The 25,334-nt window shown below is 41.1% G+C and overlaps 1 protein-coding gene across 1 annotated transcript in view; it reads right to left on the bottom strand.

Moving 5' to 3' along the window:
- The window catches only part of LOC126397905 (receptor activity-modifying protein 3-like), a 44,600-nt gene extending 19,494 nt beyond the window's left edge, over window positions 1–25,106 (bottom strand). Inside the window, exon 1 of the mRNA XM_050056978.1 lies at window positions 24,770–25,106. Within this exon, the coding sequence (XP_049912935.1) occupies window positions 24,770–24,821 (52 nt within the window). The 5' untranslated portion in view covers window positions 24,822–25,106. The remainder of the gene's footprint in view (window positions 1–24,769) is intronic.
- Between the last annotated feature and the right edge of the window lie 228 nt (window positions 25,107–25,334).

Raw genomic sequence — 25,334 nt, 5'->3', positions numbered from 1 at the left:
TCTGCTGTTCATTGTACAGTGCTGTGTTTTACATCTTGGTGTCCTCACTTTCCCTCAGCTCGCCTCTCCTAGCCTACTTTAACTTCACTTAGTGACTTGCGCTTTCCAAAATCCTTGGAAAAGCTTCAGAAAACTGAACTGAGCTTCCTGCATGTGAAGATTGAGCAAAAGCATAATAAGAGCAAGAATACACAATCCCAGAATTCCTGTCAGCACCGGGTTTCAATGAAAAAAGGAAAAGCCAGTAAAAGCTTTTCTATTAAAGACTTTAAAAATGACAGGGACTTCTCTGGAGGTGACAGGCGTGTCACCTTCAGCTTCAATTAGACGGGATTGAGAGACAGCAAAGGGCGCTGTCTACGAATCCCCGAGCTTGTCAGAGGTCAGAAAGTAAAATCCATGCGCTCATCTTCTTCTGTATTGTTATCACAAGACATTTAATCCACTTCTTGCCTTTTCTTCAAGGCACACACAGACAGAAAATCGTTTCTCAAGATCACAAGAAAGTACGCTCTTTGTGTCTCATAATCAATACATCAAATTAAATATTACAGAAAATTACAAAGCACTCTAAAACTGCGCTCTCTGAAAAGCTCTCCCTCTCTGACTTCAAAACTTGGCTTTCAGCCCTCTGGTTCCCACAGGTCTCCTCTTGCATTTCATTTCTCCCGACAATAAGCCCCATGCTGGCGAGTCCAAAAATAACATCTCATATATAACAGCCAACATAAATACATCTTGAGTACATAAGCTCCTGTGTGGCAGGAATCAGCTAAATCAAATATCCCATACGTACTCTTTGATAACAAACCACCTACGACAGCAAAAGCTCTGCAGCAACATTACAAAAGAGATTACGTCTAGACCTTTTACATGTTTGCACATATGGATGCAACACTTGCAAACATGCTACTGGTTTATTTAAGAACTGAACATGCTTAACATTTAAATTTTAAAGTCTTAGGGCTGTTGTGAAATTGTGCCTACTTAGGGCAACAAAAAGTTTATCTTGAGCGCATCAGCAGAGGAGAGACCTGCACACCAATATTACTGGGCTGGACAGCCACAAAAAGGTTCACATGCTGACATCAATGCACAAAATGTCAATTTGTTTAAAACATCCCTGCACAAAAAGAAGGGCGTTCAAAGTGCAAAAAAATAATAAAAAGTGAATAAAAACAGCAGCAAACATTTCAGTTCTTGACTCTCATCAGAGCTACTGACATGAGTGCCTCACAGAACAGATAGACTCCTACCAGGTGTGATGAATCAACCAGCTGGTGCCACTAATTAGATGAGATCAACTCTGAAGAGCAGAGGCCTGACTACCAAATCACAATCACCTGTGCTGTGAGTATTGTACAAATCATCCTCAAACATCAATGTATGACAACTATACACAGAAAAAACAATAATAATATATTAAAAATCCACTCTATGAATAGAACTTCTGTTTGTTGGTTCTGGTTCTGAGTTGCTGGCTGGTTTTACCTACATATTGTAGACCACAAGGACATAAAAGAAGATAAATAATGTTAGTGGAATGACAAGTAATACATTTCTTAGTCTTGTATTGTTTTGTTTTTTTTGTGATTTGACTGACAAAAGTATTTGCTTTCCTGTTGTTTTGGCAGGAAGTGCAATGGCAGCAAGGAAAGAAACCCATCAGGCCGTCCATACCTCCTAACACATAAACCTATAAATGAAAATAATCATCAAAAGGTCACCTAGTTTCCAATTTTTCAGCTAACTTTTTATATAAGGTGAATTTTTTTCCAAATCAGCATCTCTATTGAAACTACCACCACCACCATTAGTACTACTAGTACTACTATTACTACTACTAATAATAATAATCACAGTGATGATAAAGTATATTCAAAATCTCAGTACAGATTAAGATAATCAGCGTAGTGGTAGATTAAGGATGAAAATGATCATAGATTTTAATAATTCAAACATAAAATGTCAGTACGACTGGGTCTGTGTACTTCGCGGCCATTTGTTTTTCGTTTCGAAATAACAAATTGGAACACGGAAAACCAACCATTACCCGTTTTTTATTTGATAATAAAGAAAAGAAAACCCGGAAAACGAATCGTTATGCATTATTCGTTATCCGTTATCCGATTTAATTTGGGAATTTAAAAAAAACCTGTGGGAAACTCCTTTCTCTATTTTTTGTTCGTTTCTTCTCTGTGACCAGTAAGTTGCATTCATGTGCTGTCGGAATAATCGGAAAATTACTTTCCGACTGGGAAAATACACATGAAAGCCCGCTCATGTCGGAAAAACAACTCGGAGATAATTTTGGAACAGGAGACAGAAAACTGGTGGACGAAAATGAACGTTTGGTCCATGGTAATAAAACTTTTTATTAATTCACGTATTGCATATAATTTTTTGCAGACATGTAATGCGTAATGTGGTATGCAGTTAGTTGCTGTCCATGTAGAGTGACCTAGATTAGTTAGAAAAGTTATTTATTAGCATAACATGTCAGATAAAGCAATATTCTAGTAGTTATAGGAAATGTACATGCTCTGTATGTACATTTCATAGACCACATGAATGCAACTTACAGGTCACAGAGAAGAAACAAACAAAAAATAGAGAAAGGAGTTTCCCACAGGGTTTTTTTAAATTCCCAAATTAAATCGGATAATGGATAACAGATAATGGATAACGATTCGTTTTCCGTTTTTCTTTTCTTTATTATCAAATAAAAAATGGGAGATGGATCGTTTTCCTTTTTTGTTTGGTCATTTCAAAACAAAAACGGGTAATGGTTGGTTTTCCGTGTTTCAATTTGTTATTTCGAAACGAAAAACGAATGGCCGCGAAGTACATGGACCATGATTAATTTATGTTTGTACTATAAAGGACATGTCCAGATAACCAAACACTTGTGAAATTCACAAATTAAAATACTTCTTTTTTTCATGGTTTTGGTGTCTGTGTTTGTTACAAGTTCAACCTCACGACACCAATGAATCGTCAGAACTTCTCCATAATATTTTACCCCATTTCCATGACTTTATTTAAGCAGGTAACATTTGGTCTACATAGTGATCACTGGTGCACTAAAGCGGCTCTTATACTAGTGTGCTAAAAAAGCATGGTAGCAAAAATGTAGCATCAAATATGGAATGAAATGCCTTTGTGTCTGCACATACAGTAGCCAGAAAGTGTCAATGTTCGCTGGCCTGGCAGCGTCAGGTGTGAAATATGTGCCGATGTTACCAGTCTGTTGAGCAGCCTTTTGGTTGTCTTGGTGCTTTTCCCCTTTAGCATGGCTGACGAGAGTCGCTTCCTTATTGTTTACTGACGTCAATAGTTTTGGAGCAAAGCGTACATCCAGCTGAGGGGCGGCTGTGGCTCAGAGGCAGAGCGGATCATCCACCAATTGGAAGATCGGTGGCTCAATCCCTGGCTCCTACAGCTCGCATTTGGGCAAGATACTGAAGCCCAAATTGCTCCTGATGGCTGTTCCATTGGTGTGTGAGTGCATGTGAGTGGTTACTGAGTAGCAGGAGCACCATGTATGGTAGCCTTGGCCACCAGTGTGTGAATGGGTGAATGTGACATGTAGTTTAAAAGCACTTTGAGTGGTCAGAAGACTAGAAAGGCGCTACACAAGTGTGTTACATTTACCAGCATGGCTAGGGAATAATTCGAGTTCCTTTGAGTTTGAAAGCCATACATTATTACACACACACACACACACACTTTCCAGGTATTTCCAGATAAACAAACTGCATTTTACGTGGTCATTGGACATTCCTGCCACGAACTAGCTGCAAACATTTCATAGCTTTTCCAGGAAGTACATGACCATGGAAATCCTGTCTCAATTTTGTCTGCAATGCTGTTATATAACAAATATGAAAAGCATGTAATTGATGGCAGCATACAGTGTGGACAACTTCAACTGTGTGTGTCAGATCTTTGCACACATTCATGCTGTGTTTGTTCTTGTTAGAATATAAGTCTCATATGCTGTTGACACGCACACCTGTCAAAGAGGATATTGATATAATTAATTACACACAAGCAGGATGGAGGAACTGATGAAAATAGCCTGTAACTACAATCTCACAGCAGGACTCCCTTCAGCGTGAGCTCAGCACAGCAGCGGGGGGGAGTTGACACTAAATCCACTCTATCAGCTCCATGTGCTGAGGGAACACGGACAGACCTGGCCTCAGCAGCATGTGAGTGTGTATGTGGGAGATTTGTTTGAGTTATGGAGTGATTCATGCCAGAGTAATTATAGCAGCTTGGTGCATCGCTCATCCTGGTGTGTGACAGTTTGCCAAATCAATAGTACTCTTGATTTAGATAGAAGATAAAATGAAAAATTTTTAAATTAAACACAACACCGACATTATCACTAATTGCCCATATACATGCTAAACAGAGACAGAGCCACATTAGTATTCATATGGTCACCTGATATATCTAAAAAACAAAAGACATTTAGGGGAGTAGGCTAATTTCCTCATTCTTTCCATTAGTTGGACGAAAAGATTGATTCCTCTCTCATATTGTTCAGTTACATATGAAGCTATAGCCAGCATCTGATTATCCTAACTTAGCGTACATATAGGAAAGAGGGTGAAACAGCTAACCCATCTCTCTCTGCAGCTACTGAAATCCAACTACCATTGAGTCTGCAGTGGTTATTTGGCAACAACAAGGGCCAAGAAATAGTCCAGCATATAACATGTTGTTTTTACTAACTTACTTCCTTTGGTTATATATTAAACAAACAAAATATAACGTATTAATTTGTGAACTTTAGAAGTGCTATGGATTTTGTCACTTTTGGAGAGATCCAGCTTTTCCCCGTTTTCCAATTTTTGTACTAAGCTAAACTAACCTGCTGCTGGCTGTAGCTTCGTATCTAACGGGCAGATATGAGAGCTGCATCAATCTTCACGTTTAACTTACAGCAAGAAAGCAAATAGGTGTATGTCAGAAAATATCAATGTATTTAAGTCCCGCATTCAGTCTCATTTTGGCTCTGTTTTGGTCTCCACCACATCCTAAGAAAAATATCTGACTCTTCTGCATTTACAGTAAGTGCTCCACTTTAGCGACTACTTGCTAGCTTTGTTTATAGTTTGGTGTCAGTTTTGAAGCAGATGAAGGTAGTGGGAGTGAACCAAAAAGTTTTGTGCCTTATGCTGCAATCTATTGCAAGTCCGAAGACGATAATTATGTGCATGTATTCCCAGCTTCCGATACAAATGCAGCCCTGCCGAAAACCCATCACAGGCAGGACTAACTTTGTTGTCAAGCTATTGTCAAGTGGTGACAGACAATGTTGTTGAGTCTGTTCTACATCAACATGTGATCTCCATATCGCCCAGCATTGTAGTTAATTTTTACTTCACTCTGCTCCACTCTTATCAGGCAACGCATTCTCACTACGATCAACATTTGGTCATGGACTTTCCACATCCAGATACAACGTGCAAGGTACCCTGGGTGCGTTGGTTGTTAACGTTCTGGTACACCGTGTCAAGTTCTGCCTGTTACATGCATTCTCTTTTTGCATAAAACAATTCCGTTTTCACTGAAAATGTACAGTTTACATACAGTCTCTTTCAGAATAAATGCATTACATCGTAGAACACCACGAATTGACAATTTCTTTCTTCCAAAACAAATGCATGTGGTAATGTCATACAGGAAGTGAACACCGGCCTCCCTGGTGAAAGACGGTGGTTACTGGACCCATCCACCACCCTCCCATCCGCCCTACTCAGGACTTTCACCGCCTTAACTTTAGTTCTTGTCCCAAACTATAACAGGAACTGGCATTCACTGCCCAAGCACCAGATTTCAACAACTTCGGAGTGAGACCGGGTTGTATAAGACCATCAAAAATAGTATGTTGGCATGGCTTTGAATCAGTGAATTAAAATGACAGTAGATTCAAGTAGTTACATGGGTCTCCTAGTGATTAGTCAGGGGAAATATAACCCCCCTTGGACGCAAAGTCAAACTGAAGATGGAAAGTCAGACAGTCCTGGCTGCTATCAGGAAAATGCACTGCAACATTTATATTAAAACAATTAGCTAACAGATGCTCTGTAGAGCTGAGGGGAACTGCAGCGTCAGGTTATGATTCTCTCTAAGTTCATTAGTACAAGTGACTCCATTCACAGTTGTTTATAGACAAATACTCATTGGTGCAGATTTAAAGTTTAAGTACAACATGTATATCTGCTTGGTATCTGATTATAGTCTAGGAAAACACAGAGCTCTTTTGCCTTAAGCGTAACAGAACAGTGGGACCTATCACCAACAAATTGCCAGCCTCCCAGCAGCATCTCTACACACCTCTGCAGAGAGGATGAGTAACAGCAGTGCAATTTATCTGTATCGCACACATCTATGGGCTGTGAGTTGTAGATTGAGGCAATGTCTTTTCAATTTAATGTAACCGCAAGTGTCCATTTGCAGCAACTCTGTGAATGCCATTTCAGAATTGCATGAGCTGAGCTGTGAAAGATAACGATGATCGATGTCTGTGTTCTTCGTATGGCAATTTCACCTCTCAGTAAATGTAAATGAAACATTTAAAAAGTAATCAATTTGACATTAATTAATTCACTGCCTCTCATTAATTTAATCTAGGGATACTACAGACAACTGAATCATTAAATCTCTCATCAGTCACATGTAGATGGATGGTTTATGTATTCATTCATCCAGCCGCTCTCACCTATTTTCATACCATTTATCAGGTTCCTCTTTACTGAGGCCCGCACCACTCACAGTTATGCTAATGAAGCCTTTCCTGACCAGAGTGGATGGACTGGTCACGGATCAAGGCCAGCTCTTCATGATAGGCTATAACTACATCCATTATGATTATGCAAAGGGAAACTGCTTGCATGTCAGCATCAAAGTTTTTTAAATATCATAGGATAATTTACATATTAATAGCTTATTTATGAGCTCTTCTTGGAATAAAATTGTGCACGTCTCTTGGCTTGTCAAAGGAAGGCTTTAATTTGAAAATACACTAAAACTCAAGCAATAGAGCTATAACTGACTCTTAAAAAGACACAGTTGTAATAAAACTGCCATTAAAACGGGGATAATTGAATCTTATTTTGTCCCAGTGTACTGTATAAAGGAAGGAATTACCCATACTTCAGGATGTTCATTAGATTCCCTGCATGTGGGGGTATAAAATTAGCAAGATGCTAACAGGCTGCAATCAGTAGCTTCCTTCAAGCCTCCATATCAAATCCACAAAAACAACTTGCACTTGAGCAGGATGCTTGCACCTTTAAGCAATAATCGTTAAATACTTGTTGATAATGGTGAGTTTTCAACCAGCCAGTCTTTTGCCCTCAGTTAGAACTGTTGAGTCAACTGGAAAGCAGCCTTGAGGCTACAGTGAAACAGCATTAAACTTGTGAATTATGCAGGCCAAGCAGAGCTATTTCAAACTAGGTGAAAACTAAATCAAGGTGTTTGAAGGTGTTACACGCTGGTTGACAGCGTGCCAGTAGGGTAAAGGCTCAGTTGGCACCCTGTCATGCTGTCATCCACTGGCCTGTTAGGTTGTCAGGATAAATATAGATGAGAGGAAATAGGAGATGAAGGAAAGCAGATGAATTGCCAGTACTGTCTAAACAGATTTAAAGCACAGACACAAGTGGCAAGGCGTATTTAACAACCTCTACTTTAAATCAAGTCTGCCTTGTCACGATCATGAGGAAGAGAAGGTAACAGTGCAGAGGAGGAGGGATCATAATAACAGTCAGATTTAAGAGGGAAAGTTTTGGCATTCTGCTGAACTTTCTCTGCAAACTAAACTCCTGATTTCTTGACAAAAATATTTTGTTCGTTTAACCACACTCAAGATTGAAAAATCCATCCCAAACAGGAATATGAAGATCTTATCTGACTTTGTATCTATGCCCAACCAATAATGTGTCCTGTGTTTAAAATCTGATCTGATCTCTGAAAAATCACAGAAATTAAATAGGGGGGAAAAAATCAGGTGTTCTTTTTGTCTCTTTCCGCTGCACCATCTGTCTTCTACTCTGTGTTTCTACACAGATAGACTGACCAAATTCACTGAAAATCAGCTGAGGTTTCTACAGGCAGATAAAAAAAATGCATTTAGAAGGTGTGGAGGAGTGGAGGATCTGTGGAGAAAAATATACATCGGCTCCCTGAATATCAGACTACATTGACTGTCCATCAATAATTGATTGATGTGAAGAAGAAACATGATTTTTACTTAAGCCTGGACACAAGATTTTCAATACGTGATTTAAATTTGATGGTGATTTAATGATCAGTTTCATCTCCTTGGGCAGCTGAGAGTTTGGAAAGGTTAGTTGTTAACTTACCATTGAAAAATAGACTTTAGATTCATAAATATTTAAACCAACTGAAGTTTGGTTTAACAAGACTGGGAAATGAATGTCAAAGGCAGACAGCATCACCAGTTTGTACAGCTGATGATAAATAAAAATAGATAACAGTATCATCAGCATAACAAATGTACAATGATATGATAAGTAATCACAAGGATTTGTAATATGGATAATTGTTATGGTCCTCGTATAGAGCCCTGGGGCACACCCTTCACTATAAGGAGGAAAAAAGAATAAGGTCCCAGTCAACAGAAAATGGTTTACAGGTTGCAAAAGGTGACGTAAATTTTACTGCACTGCACTGTTAAAGCCCACCTCTGATTTTTGGATTTTTGCTGCATCTCTCTCTCTTTTTTTTTTTTTTTTTTTTTTTTTTTTTTTACTGTTGCTAGACAACCACCACATCCTCTGTCCTTAGCTAAACCACAATTTTGCTGTGAAGTAAACTCACAGATCTGTAGACTGGCAGAGGGCACCTAGAGACCGTACACAAGGAAACTGTGTTGATACATGAGACCTTCAGGTAGAGGAGAAATCACATTGAGTATCACCAGCTGGTCCAGGAGCTTCCCTGGATAATGGTTGGTTTAAGGCTTATTTTTGGATCATACAAGGACACTTTAACAATCTGCTGTCAATTGTTGGCCCTAGTTGGGACTACATTTTGTTCAGATACGTCTTGCAGCTTTCCCAGGGTGGCGTTAAAAGTGAGCTAAACTTAGCTTAACACAAACCTTGTATTGTGCTCCACTATTTCCTTGTTAACCCTACAAGAAAAGGCTCGCTTCTCAATTTATCTGACGCTAAATGACAACAGGTGCTTTTCCACTCTGAAGTGAAGGTGTTTTCAACTCGAGCGTTCAGGGCGCACTTGCAAAAACACCAGGTGCATAGAGCATAAAACCATCACAAAAAGACACCCCATGCTGCTAGAACAGGACCTAAGACCCAGCAAACTGGACATACTGAGATGCAGGCAAATCAGTTCACACCAGCGGTGAGGACCACTTTGGTGTTTCTGAGCAAACTGTGGACTTATGAATTGAATAAATCACAAACTCTGCATCTCTGAATTAATTTTAGGCTCTTCATCTGCAAACACCACTCAGCATTCATGAATACAACCCTGACGTCCCGCTCTGCTTTGAAGATCACTGAGTTCTTGGCTTTTCAAGCCACGCCGCCCCCCATGATCACCATCTGCACTACAAGAACTGAACCAAAGATCAATGAGAACACAAACCTCCGAGGGAAATGTTTGTTTTGTTTGCACTGCAGATGACATCTAAGAAAGCCAGAAGCAAAACAAAGGAACAGAATGGACACTTTTAAAACACAGTTTAAAACAAAGGTCAAAAATGATGTTTGTGAGACATTGACTGGCAGAAACCATAATCAAAATAGACAAAAATCTGACTTTGATAAAACAACTTAAAGCAGCTGCAGGGACTTAACACAATGCCTTCTGTGTCACACAGCAAAAATATTCAGTATCTGCTTAATACTTCAGAAAGATGATCAAAAATAAAAAATAAAGTCTGTTTTTACAAGGATAACGTTAATCCTTTCTCTTTCATTATTCTTTCCCCACAGGGCTCCTCCAACTATAACTGAGGTCAGTGAAGCAGATTGAAGTAATATTTTCACTCACCTACAGATGAATAGAAAGCCTTTTAACTACGGCAAGCCGAGGCGGAGTAAAGTGAATGTCAGGTGCTGAAGAGTGTGATGTGGGCCCACAGGGAGCAAGCAGATATAGCACAATTTTACATCTGAAAAATGCTTCAAGTAACACGTGTACCCATCACTGCCGCTGTTAAATCAGTTGTGAGACCTTCATATCATACTTTAATCACATTAAGCATCATGAACAAACAAAATCGGATGACTGGTAGCCAACCACACACACATACGTTTTCGCACGAGTGTTCCCACATTCTTCATAGAGGATGTTGCTGCTTATCTCCCCTCCTCCTCCTTGAGGTAGTTTATTTTCTCTTTGGCTAAAAAGGATGCCAATATGCAGGCAGGGATTTTCCATCAGTTTTGTGGTCTGAAGCAGTATCTTACCGCAAAGACTGCCGGTCCTCCCTACTCTTATCTTATTCTTATGCTAATGTATCAGACATGTGGATATTTAATTAAAGGTCCCATATCATGCTCATTTCTAAGGTTCAGACTTGTATTTTGGGTTTCTACTAGAACATGTTTACATATTTTAATGTTCAAAAAACACATTATTCCTCTTAAACTGAATACACCCCTACATCCAACCGGTCTCATTCTGAAGTCATCAAAAATTGGCGCTTGGTCAGTGACTAGCAGCGTCAAACACCAACAAAAAAAGCTGTCCTTTCACGTCAACATGATACATGGCCAGTCACCATTGTTGTTTAACAGTGACCAGCGGCGTCAGGGGGAAAGGCGGCGGGACAACAACAAAAGTAAAGGTGGCACAAGTCCAAGTAGGGCAGGTGGGAGGGGTGGTGGATGGGTCAGTGCTTGCTTCCCGCATTAATGTAAAGCCAAACCCTGTTCTTTTGTCCTAAACCCAACCACGTGCATGTTGGTTAAATGTGACCACATATGTTGAAGGAAAAAAATGCCCATTTGCAGTATGGTACTAACAGTGCATTTATTTTGAAAGAGACTGTATGCAAACTGTATATTTGCTGTGAAAACGGAAGTCTATCTTTAAAGACAGGCTGAAGTTGACACGGCGTCCCAGGCGTCAACAACCAATGCTCCCAGGGTACCTTGCACGTCATATCTGGACGTGGAAAGTCCACTACCAAACGCTGATATATGACAAGGTCGGAGTGAGAATGTGTTGAATGTTTTGGCACCTGTCTCTTAAAGCTCTAAATGTTGAAATCAGACATGTAGCAGCTTCAAACTAAAGATGGACAGGAATTGAACAAGCTGAAGGCAGAAGCATTCATTTCACACACTTCTCAGTGTTTTGACCCGCCAGTATTAATAAGCCTCTGACAGACAGACAGTGACAGACTGTCAGTCACTCCTTATCTGCTGAGCTCTGACAGGAGGATGACTGACCTCTGGAAGACGCATCTATAAAAGGCCATCGTGTTGTCCCCACCTGACAAAACAACAAGAAGAGGATGTTGTTGTGACAGAAGCACTGACCTGTACGGGTCACCTTAGGTTACAGAGCATCACTACAGATGTTGTTAACGTATGAAAGCAGAACTCTGTTGTTCCGAGGTTAGGAAAGAAAAAACAGACTGTTGAGTGGCTTGTGACATTTCAGTGTCTGAACATGTGATGAACAGTAGTTCTCTGTACAACAGCAAATAACACTAAATCTTACACTGACTTGAGCACAAAGTTTAGCTCTGTCTGAGAAATTGGTCAGTGTGTCAGCTAATAATAAGTTATCAGAGTGGACATATTGTATTTATGGTCTCTGCACAAACTCGTTTATACTGAACTCATAAAAAGTACCAAAAGCTTTGGGCTGAAACTGCTGACAGGAGTTGCTCACTGTAGCTTGTATTTTTTTTAACTATTATCCCAAAATTGCTATGTCTCATTGTTATCCCCCACAGTACATTTCTTCTCAGGGTTATAAAGCCTCCGAGGCAGCGTTTAGGCTATTGTGGGTGACAAAAACTCTTCAGTGGCACAGCCTAATAAAGACTTATGAGAGTGAGATTCTTTTTAAAACTGTTGTTCTGTAGCTGTACTCACAAAGGACCCTCCTTTATATAGAGTCCAGTTAGTCTCTCCGAACTCACTGATGTCAGATATTAAAACATAGTTTTCACCATTTTCTACATAGTTTCATATGAAACAGTAGACAGTGAGGATTGTGGAATATTTTGAATAAGTAAGACATTTGTCTGAGTTTGATTTGAAACGCTGCTTTAATTTTTTTTTCTTTTCGGGGTGTAGGGCGCTCATCAACATCAGAATTAGGTTTTTAGGACAATCATGTGACAAGGAACTTGATCTGGTTATTTCATTCATTTCAACACTGGCATAATATCTCATATTATAAAGCTGATATGGTTAACGACATTTGCGTTCATTTGGAGTCATGTTTCTGCCCAGCTGGCAAATTTAGGTTGAATATTCACTCTACTTTTAGCTTTGTTTTTGGTCTCCACCACCTCCTGAGCAAAATATCTTCTGTCTTTTAGCTGCTTAATGCTCCACTATGTTCACCAGCAAGTCATTTATGCTGTCTGTTTGCTGTTTGGTGAAATCTGGTTTATTTTTACTGCTGTAAATAACACTGATCAGAGCAGTGAGAGTGAACGAAAACAGAAAAGTTGCAGGCCGAAAAATCAAAACAATTACCTAAAAATGCTAAAAATGCCCCTTAGAGCTGATGTTAACAGCAAAGTTGTGTAATAATTCTTTGTTACTACAAGCTAGTCATGTGATCAAGTGTTAATATAAAAATATTAAGTACTGCAGCATGTTCTCATAATGAGTCATATGATTTATTGTATTCTTATACTCTCTGGGTCTTCAACAGGGGGTCTGCAACCAACAGAGGGTCCTCAAATTACTGTTTGGTAATTTAGTTACCAGTAAAGTTTTAATTAAACATGCTATTGTAGGCCCACTTTAATATGCAACTCAATTTTATAGACAACATATGTAGTAAGGGGTCCCTGCTCAGTCTCTCTTTTAGCTTAAGGACCCTTGGCCTGAAAAATGTCGAAGACCCCTGCTCTACCCTATGAGCAAAACTGCTACACTGAGGCTTTTCTGGATTTTCTCTATATTATCCAAAGTTGGCATGGAGCCCAAGTGGTTTTATTTTTAGCCAACAGGTGACTGAAAGGTTAGCGGTGCAAACCGGATCAGCTCAGAAACTCAGTAGATGACAGAGTCATCGTTTCCTCTATATCCTGTATGTCTCTGACTCTCTTTATCCCTTTTACTGCTCCTGTAGTTTCTGGGTCAACTTTGTAACAGTGAGGATTCAAATCTTCATCTACTGATTAATTATTAATTTAAAACTTTCTAGTGGGTGGTTGGACGGTCGGCAATAATGTTTTTTAAGCACTACAATAAGAAAAAGCAAGCTGTCTGGTTAGCTCTGCTTTGACAAATTATTCAACACATGTTTGCCAGCTCATAACTAGCAAACACTTCAAGTTTACAGATTAGGAACATCAAAGCTGGATGTGAGGGCTGTCGATGTCTGACAGGACTGCTGCTAAAAGAGGACATTTAAATCTTAATTCTTTCTTCAGTCAGCCATGGCACCCAGATGTCCACTGCTGCTGCGGCTGCTCTGAAGCCTCAGCCTTGAAGAAACGCTTCAGATGTTTGCCACATTTTTGAAAATGCCCACGGCCACAGGAGAGACGGACCTGCCAGACACACAGCCTGATTTTGTTTTTTTTGTAAAATGTCCTCGGCTTAGTTTGGAAGTTATTTCACTCTCAGACAAAAAGCAATCACTTCCTACACATGAGAAAACAGAGAGGAAACTACGTGATCAGGTTCAGTCCTCACACATTGCTCGTAACACGCCTGGCACTGACAGAAACAAATGACACTGATCACCCTCTCAGTCAACACTTCACATTTCCTCCATCAGGAGATACGGACTCTTAAATGGAGAAGAGCTCACATCAGCATGAGTTTTGTCTCTTCTGCAATAGAAGCCCTGAACAATCTGCCTTGTTGTCACAGTTGTGAGCTGTGATGATGAATGCATTCAAGGAGATTTCGTATATACTGTCTATATCTATGTGTTTCTATGTATGTATCTGTTTGTTTCCGTGTGCTGGCTGTGAAAACATCCCTCTGAAAAATATTCCCCTGGGACAATAAATCCAAATTTACAGAGAGCCTGTGGGATTCACAGTGTGAAAAGGCCAAAGTGATTGACTGATGGGTGATTATCATTCAGCTAGCAGCTGAGGCCAGGTAAGGCAAACAAAAATTAATGCAGAAACTGTAAAGGAGACTGAACAAGAGAGACGCTGGGAGAAAAAGTATAAAAGGTAAATCAGCAGGGTGAATATGCATTTGAGGTAACATATTTCATTCTTAAGGTTTAGCGCACGTTGCCACTGATTTCCTCCGAAACCCAAAAACTGGCTTTCCAAGGATGAAATTAAACGACAGTGAAGAAGAGTATCACTTCTTCACTTGCAGTACTTGTACAAGATAAACCCAAGAGGATGATTCTCCTCTCTCAGGCCTGAGTAAAAGCATCCAGGTTGTTTCTGTCAGAGTGGAGTCTTCCATGTCAGGGGTTCTAGGGGTCAAGGAGGAGGGAGAGGAAGAGGAGACTAGAGAATGACACAGATGTGCAAGACAGAGGGGAACTCTGGGTACTTGGCAAACAAAAGCAGGAAGAGGGGGAGGAGAGGAGGTGGAGTACTGGATGACCATGACGGAGACAGACAGAAATAAAATGCCAGTGGCGGAGAAGAGAGAATCCATGATGGGGGACTTTCCTGAGAGAAATACAATTTTTTTTAACCAGTTACACTCTGTATGCATGCAGGGCGTGGATAGTGGAGCAGGTCAGCTTGTGATTGCAGGGTTGGTGGTACGACAGCATTTCATGGGTGAATATGAGGCTACGTGAAGGGCTTTTGGGATAACGGCTCTATATAAATGCAGCCCATTTACCATGTGGAGAGGAAAATTACAGCCAAGCTTCAGTGGAATAGGCCCCCGTGGAGAGAATCCATCTGTCTACAAGCTATCACTTCTTGTTTGTGGGAGTGCTGGAGCTGCTGCGCCGAGCATCTCGTGAACATTTTGTATGTGGTGGAGCGTCTAAACAAAATGGTTTCATTAAAAGTATTTTTTAGCATTTATTTTTGTGAAAGCATGTATTCACATGAGCGTGAACAGTTGTGTGCTCACACAAATGCACAGTGCAGGCTGTCGGTGACAGATAAGGAGCACGGAGGCGATTATAACACTGTGAATTGGCAGAATAAGCGTACATTAATTCCCAATCGTTCCAGCAAATGTAATTAACTGGAAAAATAGCATTAGGGAGGCAACACAACTCAGGCTTTCATCAGTATCCCCCATGAACTTCTCTTCAACCCCAAACAAGTGTATAATTCAGAAACATAAAAGCCAAAAATGGCCAAAAGCCACTCTGTTTCACCCCCTCTTTGAAAACCACAAAAATTAGCTCCACTGGAACGCAGCCTCCAACAAAAAGCAAACATTTGTTGTTTGGAACATTGTGGCAGGCATTAATTATCCACTTTATGTTGGCTTTTAGAGAGACACCAAATGTGTCTGATGGGTCACAGTTGCATGGCTGGTTGCATGACAAAGCTGAACATTTGGAGATTCATCTGAAATGGGTCACTTTTTTTAACCCCTCAGATAAATAAGCTGTTTAAATTCGGACTGGGCTCAATGACAAATGCAGGACTTCTGATTACGTCTCTGCCTCCTTTAGCCAAAATAACACGTGAAATTGATGCTTTCTTCCTTAAAATGTCCAAACTCATTGAAACACGACAGCAGTAAACACTTTACCCCTGTGACTGATGCCGTCCCCCACACAGTCGAACAGTTGTAAATATGTCAGCTTGTTCTGGCCATTAATTACTGTCCCTTTGCACAATCTGTGTGATAAAAGCCAGAGCACAGAGGAGGAATGCATTATCACTCCGACTCTGGACAAAATCTCATCAGAGCTGTGACAGATAGACTGACACATGCAAGTTGAGACCACTGAGTTCTTCATATAGTAAAATCCGTTCACATCTAATTACCCTATAACCATTGTCCTTGAAAAAACAGAAAGCGTAGAAAGGAATTAAACAAAGAAAAGGTCTTATTTCTGGTCAGTTGTTTGACCAGCAGTGCCAAAGACCTCAGCCTTGGAGGCAGTCACAGTGCCAACAAGCTGTTCATCCGCCTGTCTGAGAGACAAAAGGCAGCAGAAGGAGGAGACAGACAGACAGACGGAGACAAAGTTTGGTATGCAGAAACAGAGACACTGTGACAGAGTCATAAATTCAAATTGCAACTCTGGGTCAGAGACTGTGAGGACAGACGGGAGTGTAATAAGGGCATTAATGAATCTAAAACCTTCGCTGACACCTTTGTTCGGGTCCAATACCAGAGAGAACTGCAGCATCACTGGAGGAGCCCTTTTGTTCAAGTGTCTGTGCTCCCTCTGCTCTCCACTATATTAATTAAAAACTAACAAAATATAAACCTGACTGGTCGGACACCTTGAAATAACCAAGTAATGTCTATGCCTGAATAAATCCATAGTCTGACTGCAGACAGCAAGAGTAGTTACATCACACACAGCTTCGTCAAAGAGACCTTTAAAAAACTCCTCCACACACACACACACATCACATCCTCTGGATTTAACATGAACTTTAACGTTAGCTTAATAGTTCCCCAGTGTTAGCTCTCCAGATGTGCCATCGTCACAATGAAGCTGCAGGATATATAAACCCAGTCTTAAAAGAGCACATTCATTGTGCTCAGTAAATTGAACGTATCCATTTGAAACTCTCATGTAGGGTTGCAGTGGTATATAAGTGGTAAGGTATACCTTGGCATGAGAATTGACAGTGCTTGTCCGTGGTGTGAAAGGTTTCAAATTCTAATTATAATAAAATGTTTGTTCAACCCCCCAATACCTTCTGTTTTCATTCTTTTAAAGGTCACTGTAACTGCTGATAATAATTGTGTAATACCAGAAAACAGTGGATTGCCGCCTCTGGGTTGGGAGAGTTACTGCCTCAAGTGAAGGAGTTCAATTATCTCGAGGTCTTGTTCGTGAGTGAGGGTAGAATGGAGCATGAGATGGATCGGGGGTTTGGTGAGTCTGCAGTGATGCAGGCGCTGCGTGGTGAAGGAGCTGAGCAGGAAGGCGAAGCTTTCGATTTACTGGTCCATCTACGTGCCAACCCTCACCTATGGTCATGAGCTCTGGGTAGTGACCGAAAGAATGAGCGGCTGAAATGAGTTTCCTCCGTGGGGTGGCTGGGCTCAGCCTCAGAGATAGGGTGAGGAGCTCGGACATCCGGAGGGACTTTGGGAGCCACTGCTCCTTTGCGTCAAAAGGGGTCAGTTGAGGAGATTATGATGCATCTCCTGATCTTCCATTGGGGGTGTTCCGGGCACGTCCCACTGGTAGGAGGCCCCGGGGCAGACCCAGAACACTCTGAGATAACATAAGAGAGAGATAACATATCTCATCTGGCCTGGGAACGCCTTGGGGGACCCCAGGAGGAGCTGGAAAGTGTTGCTGGAGAGAGGGACATGGGGGCTTTGCCGCAACCCAGCTTCAGATAAGCGGATGAATATGGATGGATGGATGGATGGATGGATAGATGGATAGATGGATGTAATGCCATAAACCGTGATACTGTGAAACTGTGTTATTTTCTGAGACATTAAGTAAAGCTCTTATCATTGCATCCCTCCTCTCATGACAGTTAACAATGTTCCCGCACTGTGTTTTACAGCACCCTGGGGATTGACGACACCCGGCATGCAGGTGTTGTGTAAGAGACTGTTTCCCAGTTGTAGATGTTTCCCAAAATCTGAACCAAACCTTTTTCCTGAAACAAACCTTTTCCTGAAACAAACCTTTTCCTGAACCAAACCTCAGAGGGGGCACTATGCATTTTAAGAAGAGGGAAACACTACAACATGACGTGGCCCTAAACATGAACAAAACCAGCTCATTCCTGAATGTAGGGTTAGCAAGAATTCACAACGTGTGCCAAGCTAGCATGTACAGGACCTGTCTCATGTTTTTTAATCCACACTTTCCTCTTCCGTGTCAACACCTGGCACCTACATTACCAACGATCCAACGCTGCTGCCAAAAGCTCAGTCACAGATTCAGGTGTTTGATGTTAGTAGCAGCTGATGTAGCCTCGAGCAGAGATGAAGAGCGGGCTGTAGAAGTCTGACTCCACACCTCCAGATTTATTCAAATCTTTAAATTTGTAGTCTTCAGCCCAAACTGATACTGATGAGAAACATCACTCAAAAAAAAAAAAAAAAAAATTTTTACATCCCCGTCTCTCCTATTAATTTGTGTACAGTCCCTAAGTAATGAGTCGCTGCCTAGCACTAAACACTGACTGGTCCTTCAGGCTCTGTTCCAAGAAACTGAACGCTCCACTGTTGCACCACCAAGCCTGCCAGTGAGCTTTATGATTAATCCCTGTAATATTTTTACAACTTCTTACAGCTGTTGCGGACTATTTCTGTGGTGAGGAAACGTTAACAAAGAGCCCTCCTCAGTTACAAAAGCACCCTTAACACCTCAACATGAGTCTGGATCTGTTTCTGAACGTAAAAGGCTGCTCGAGTGGTAATTAAAGGTTAATCTCAGCATGCTGTAACGTATCGACTAACAATTGATTCACACAGGGCGCAGTGAATTACTGACTAACAAGCTGGTAAACTGAAAGAGATGTGGAGTATTATCCTCGGTCAATTTGTCTGACAGCTTCATCACATTATATCTGCTGTTGTCACTTTAACTCATTTCACTGGAAAATTACTTTTTGGCCACACAACAAAAAAATGTAAATTAATGACTTCAGATCATTAAGTGTGGCCCTCTCCTGTCACAATTAGCTAATTTCACTCTATCATCTATCATTATTTTCAGTCATCAGTTCCGCATTTAATTCAGTGCTTAGCCTAATAGTGCTCATTACCACCTATTCTATTCTGTGATAGAAAATCTGGCTGGCCTTTGGCATGAAAACCAACTCTCTGTCAGAGATACACTCTGATATGAGGAGACAACTAACTACCATCCTCCAACTCTGTCCTCTCGCTGCTCCTTTGAGGAGCCTGTACCAGTTTATGACGTCTTCCGCAAATGAGTTCAGATAATGAGCGCTTGGTTTGTCCTCTTCATGCTTCCTCTGAGCTGTCATACAAATAAATGTGTGTTATCTGCAGCAGTTTTGAGCACGTATGGAGTCGTTAGAGTGAGAGGCCAGCTGCTTTGCGTATAAATAATATATGCAGTGGCTTTGACTGCGTAGCCTTTTTTTCTTGTGCATTAAGTGGAGTTTCTTACTGAATTAAATGATTGATCGGAGGGCTTATTTAAATATTTGTTTTGTCTGACCAACAGCCAAAACCCCAGAGATATTATTATCTGTCACAGAACACACACAGCCCATACTCATATTGTAGAAGCGGACACCTGTGAATATTTGGCAATTTGCTTAAAAAATGACTTCAGTGAATGATCAATCATCAACATGAGTACAAAGTATGCATGTAACGTAACAACATTACAACATATGTGTGGTGTGCTTCCATCAGATCAGACGAGATTTAATCACTGCAGTTTCTAGTACCTTTTTTACTGAAACTTTTAAACAAGTAGTGGTCAGATGGAATTGTCATAGCAGATAAGCAACGATGCATTTATGAAGTACTAAAAATGCCTCTGCAATCTGCTGACCATATGGTGTTTAGTCAGATGCACACTCTGTGACTCGGAGTCAGCAAGACCTCAGCGTTGGACTCCGATATGAGCAGGATGAGCAAAGAGACAAAGTTCAAGACCCCTCAACTGCATGAATCTTTAACAGGAAACTGAAAGATTAATCATGCTCTTAACATGCTCCCACTGTAGTTGAGCTTCATGGAGGAAACTCAGATGTAAAAATCTGTGTGAATTAGGTGCACATTTTCTTTTGGGTACAGGGATGTGGACATTTGAAAGCTTAACGAGCTTCATATGGCAGGGAAACAAGTACAATCTACTGTCTGCACAAATTCAAAACCATTTTTATAGTATTTAGCTGTTTCTTTGTGTGTGTGTGTAAGAGTTGTGAACACCAGCGACCGTACAAGGTAGTTTTAATCTAAAATTATAACCTGGTGTGATGGCAGGTTTTCTATATTCTGACTGGACATCGCTCCTCAATGCAACTTTTGATGCTTTTTACACATCTGGGAGTTGCTGGAACTGAGTTGTGTAATAAAAATAAGGCTTGCAATATTTTTTATTTCTGATGTAGTCAGTGGATCCTATAAAAAGAACAAACCCAACAATGCATGTCTTGCAAGAAAATAGTTTTAAAGGGACAGTGATAAAATGGCAAGTCAATTTAATGTGTATAGCCCAAAATGCCTTAAGGGGCTTTACAAACTGTGCGGCATATGGCACGTTCTGTCCTTAGACCTTTTATTCAGATAAGAAAAAACTTCAACAGAGTAAAACTGGCGAGACCTCAGGCGGAGAAACAGATGAGGGATCCCTTTTCTAGGACGGACAGACATGCAGTAGAATAGATAGATTGTTAACATGAATCATGCTATGTTGATAAGTGTTACTCAAATAGGAGTAAATTCTGCATTTGTTGTGGACTATTTTCAGAGGCAGATTTATTTCTGGCTGCAGGATGGTGTTTGTTGCATTGAGTCTAAAATAAACGACAGCTCACTGATCTGTCTTTAATAGTTAGAACAACAATGGAGCTCTATGGCACAGATGAATAAGATATATCAGGCTTTGGATTAAACAAGTGCAAATATGACAATGTAACCTTCTCTATCGACCACGTCATTAATCCAAGTTGCACTTTAACAAAGCCAGAATTTGTGTAAAGACACAATCTGCCCTTTCCCTGACGTCTGACTGAAGTAATCATCCCACATTTTTTCATTTAACAAACTATTTGCCTTGATTACTGAACTTGAAAGCGTTTCATCCCCGGAATGTGCAGGTGATAAACACCACCGTGTATAACAACCTCCAGGTGTGAAGGAGCAGCTCAGCATATGGGCATCAGGCAAGTGCACTGAACTGAGCTCAACACATATAATCATCTTACAGGTCTATGAATAGCATTTTACTAAAATAATTCACAAGAATGTTATTTTTCAGATGGCAGTGGAACAGAAGAACCCCAAGGCATTTCCCCTCGCTGTGAGAGTGTATGAATCGCTGTTTATTGGGGTAAGCAGATGCTTCACAGTCAGTGGAGATCGCTCTTTTTTTCTGCTGTGCAGATGGGGACCTTATACTCTAGTTCCTGCTACATCATCCACACTGGCCCTAAGATGAGTTTACACTAAACATTTCCACTCTCTGAAAGTTTTGGGAGATAACAGAGCAAAGCCTCAGATCACAGGCAAATCAGGGCTCACCCCTGTTGACAGTAATACTATGAGTGAATTTTCAAACACGCAATCTGAGAAATGCGCCAATGTGTTGCAGATGCCTGAGAGATATCTAGACGATTAAATATCTGGACCTGTCTGCCAGTCAAAATCTTCTGGTGTGAAATTTGTTTTGACCAGCAATGACAGCAGCGACAACTTAGTGGGAAAGCTGGATATGAGGCATGGGAAATACCATGGGGGGAGAATTTGTTAGTGTCTTGTACAGATCCCTTTTTGTAAGAACTCCTGTCTTGAACGCAGTCTTGCATCTTTTCCCGCATCACTACTCGTGTGTGTTTTGTTGACTTATGCCCCCCTTACACGAAACAACTTTCAAGCAATTTCACAGACAACTTGCCATTGTTGGAATAAAACTCTTAACTTTTAACTTCACAGTTTGGTGAAAGACGGTCATAAAACTCAGGCTTTATCTTGTCTTAACGTTCAAACCAAATCATATATTTATTATTGTTGTAATACTGAGGTTCAATGATGTGAACATTGTCAGTAACCAATAACTCTGCTCTCTCCAGCACCAAACAAGAAGCAGCAAATCGGGTACCTCCATGGAGGGAACTCCATGGAGGTACAAGAGCGTGAACAACTCTTGGTTCTTTAGTACTGTGGAAAAGGAGGAGAAACTGGTGGAGTTGTGGAGTAAACAAGAGTCCATGTTTATCTGGAATGTATCTGATTCACCAGCCAGGACTTCATTCAACGCAGTCTCACTCTGAAGTTGTCAAAATCAGGCACTTGGGCAGTGACTTGCGGCGTCAGACCTTGACGAAAAAAGCCACCCTTTAACATCGGCATGATACGCAGCCGGTTGCTGTTATAGTTTAATGGTGCTCGGCGGCGTCCGAGTAGGGCGAATGGAAGAGGTGGCAGATGGGTCCAACAAACACTTTCACCCGGGATAGCAGTGTTTGTGTCCCATAAGGTTATATAGCCAAACCCTGTTATTTTTTCTTAAACCCAACCACGTGCGTTAGTTGTTGGAGGAAAAAAAAGGTTAATCTGAGTTGTTGTACCGACGTAGTGCTTTTATTTTGAAAGAGACTGGATGTAAATGTTAAATCTCCTGTGAAAATGGAAGTGTATTTTGAAAAAAGACAATGGTAACAGGCAGAACTTGACACGGCGTCCCAGAACATCAACAACCAACACACCCGGGGTACCTTGCACGTCATATCTGGACGTGGAAAGTCCATGACCAAACATCAATACGTGACGAGGTCGGAGTGAGAATGTGTTGCTTTATTTTAATGAAAAATCTTTATTTTTAAAAATGGTTCGCCTCTGATTCCCATGGTCTCCTCCATCTTAACAGCAAAGCAAGTTGAGGCAACAAAAACCAAAATGTAAAGTTTGTATTTACAGATTATATTGATGCTGCATTGACAGGAACACTGACAAGATCCTCAGTCTTTGCAAAATCTGATAGTGTGTGACTACAAACACATTGCCTTTAGATGTGAGAGGCTGTCACACTTTCATCTTTCAAAAGTTTTTAAAGTGTCTTTAAAGTCTTGTAGTGTATGGTGGGCATAAACATAGTCTAAAGATCAGACAGAGTTGTCAGGGACTCCCTATGGTGAAATGTCTCATAATGTGTGACCCCGTCATCGAGCACTCCTGTAATGTGCAAACCACAACTTCAAGACACTTCATTACAAGACAGACAGTTATGTGATCAGGAGGCTACAGCAATCTGACATATTTCAAAGTCACAGGTGCCAAATTGAAAGTGACAAATCTGTATGATCTGGCTCTCTTTGAACGCGTCTGGCGTCCACCTCTCTTCTTCCAATGGGGATTTTGATGGGAAACTCTTTTAGTCTAGACAAGAGCTATCACAGGAAACCACCGCTGCATGTCTCTACATCATGGGAATATAACCTCTTGTTGCTTTGATAGCAGCAGCTGCAGTGTAATGTGTCATTTTTGGACTCTTAAAACATAGATGAGTCAGTTTGATCTTCCCCTGTTTCCCATTACACTGGCATTTTGAGAGCCGGAGCATAACACATGCTCACAAAAGGACAATCTAAGCTAGTTTTTTGCTTGGCCGTGCAGTGCTGTAGGGCCACAGCTGTTACATGGCAGATATCCAGGGGAGTCCAGGCTGAAGGTCTGGGCAGGACATGGACCATAATCCTCCTGTCTTCTATACATATGACTCTTTAGAAAGGCAAAAAGACTTCCCTAAGCTTGTTGCACAGATGCTTTCGTTATTTATCCACCTTTAGATTAGCCGCTCCAGAGGCGCCATAGGCAAACAGCAGCACTCCTCCAGATAACCACGTGAGTTTGAAGTCCTTTTGAACCACAGACCTTGAAATTGAAATCCTGTATGTATGTGTCCACATGAGAGGAACGCAGGTAATTTCAATCAGTGTCAGACCAGGTGGCGCCAACATCAAATATCAGCTTGACAACTGCTCACTAAGAGCACTCAGCCTACTTAACCAGCTCCTGGAGAGAGTCACTGTTCTGCAAATCAGCTCAATATCTGAGTTCCTCTTCCCCACTGAGTTGTAGCGCTGCCTCTACTCTGCCATTACAGAATGTAACAGTGCTCAGAATAACAGCAGCAGATTATCTACATTCATGCTTTGACTCATCTCAATCAATGCCCAGTATCTCTCTAGCGTGACATGAAGCATGACACTACCACAGCATTGATACAAACATCCATATCATGCCAACAGTTCAACTACGTTTCTTCAGTCACACACATGAAACAGAATTTCATACATGATTTCATCCTTGTACCACCAGCTAATGAGCCAGATCCAGAAATTCCCATTGGCCACGATATAGGTCAGGTCTGTCCACTGGGGCATGATGCCGGGGTGCAGTACTCTATATTCCCCATTCACTGCATGTGCTGTGATTGATGTTGCTGATACTTCATAGCAATTATTATTATGTGCACTTTGCAGCCTGACACTCAGGCAGTGCTGAGCGACACATAATGTGACAGGATGATAGAAGTGTGGCACTGCACAGTCACACACTGGAGCACTTATTGCATTAAATGATTAACTGCTGTATTAGATATCTGTGGGAAACTATAAAAACTGCTCACACAGCAGGGGTTTGTGTGATGCTATGGCATTTCTACCAGTAACAACACGCTGATATGCAGGTGTCAGGAGTTCACATGTGAGATGCACATTTAAAAAATGGGAAAAATGAATCATACTCACCCAAAATCCCAACAACAAAAAGTTTCAGTACTGCAAACTCATTTGTATCCATCACGCTGTGAGAATCCAGTCGGACTTTGAATGAAACCTCAGCTGCAGCTCCGTGGAAATGTACATTTGAAGCGAACCATTATGAAAATCATCCCAAATGTGCAAGTCCGAGCTCCGTCATGCTTGTCGTCAGTCGAGGGGAATTAGTGGAGGATTTGCGGGGTGTTGGGGGGGCCAGGGAAAAACAGAGCAAAACAAAAGAAATGTGATCCCAGAGCCGAGAGTGATCTCAGACTGTCCTCCTGATGATCGCGGCCACTTGTCTGTGCAGTCAGGAGTCAGAGCTCAGGACCACTCACACTGCCCTGCATCCTCTGTGGGAGGAGGGGGGAGGCGGAGAGGGGGAGGAGGATGACAGGGTTCCTCCACAGCACTGACACTGGATTATGTTCACTGAGTAACTGCGCACACTGAATCCCTCTCACTGGAGACCTTTAAATGTGAGATGGGAAACTGTGCCTGGTGCATGCAGTAGACCCAACAGGAATCCACCAGCATACAAATAAAGTTTAAA

This window comes from Epinephelus moara, chromosome 11, assembly GCF_006386435.1.
Source record: "Epinephelus moara isolate mb chromosome 11, YSFRI_EMoa_1.0, whole genome shotgun sequence".
NCBI lineage: Eukaryota > Metazoa > Chordata > Actinopteri > Perciformes > Serranidae > Epinephelus > Epinephelus moara.
This window is presented reverse-complemented; position numbering and strand designations above follow the sequence as displayed.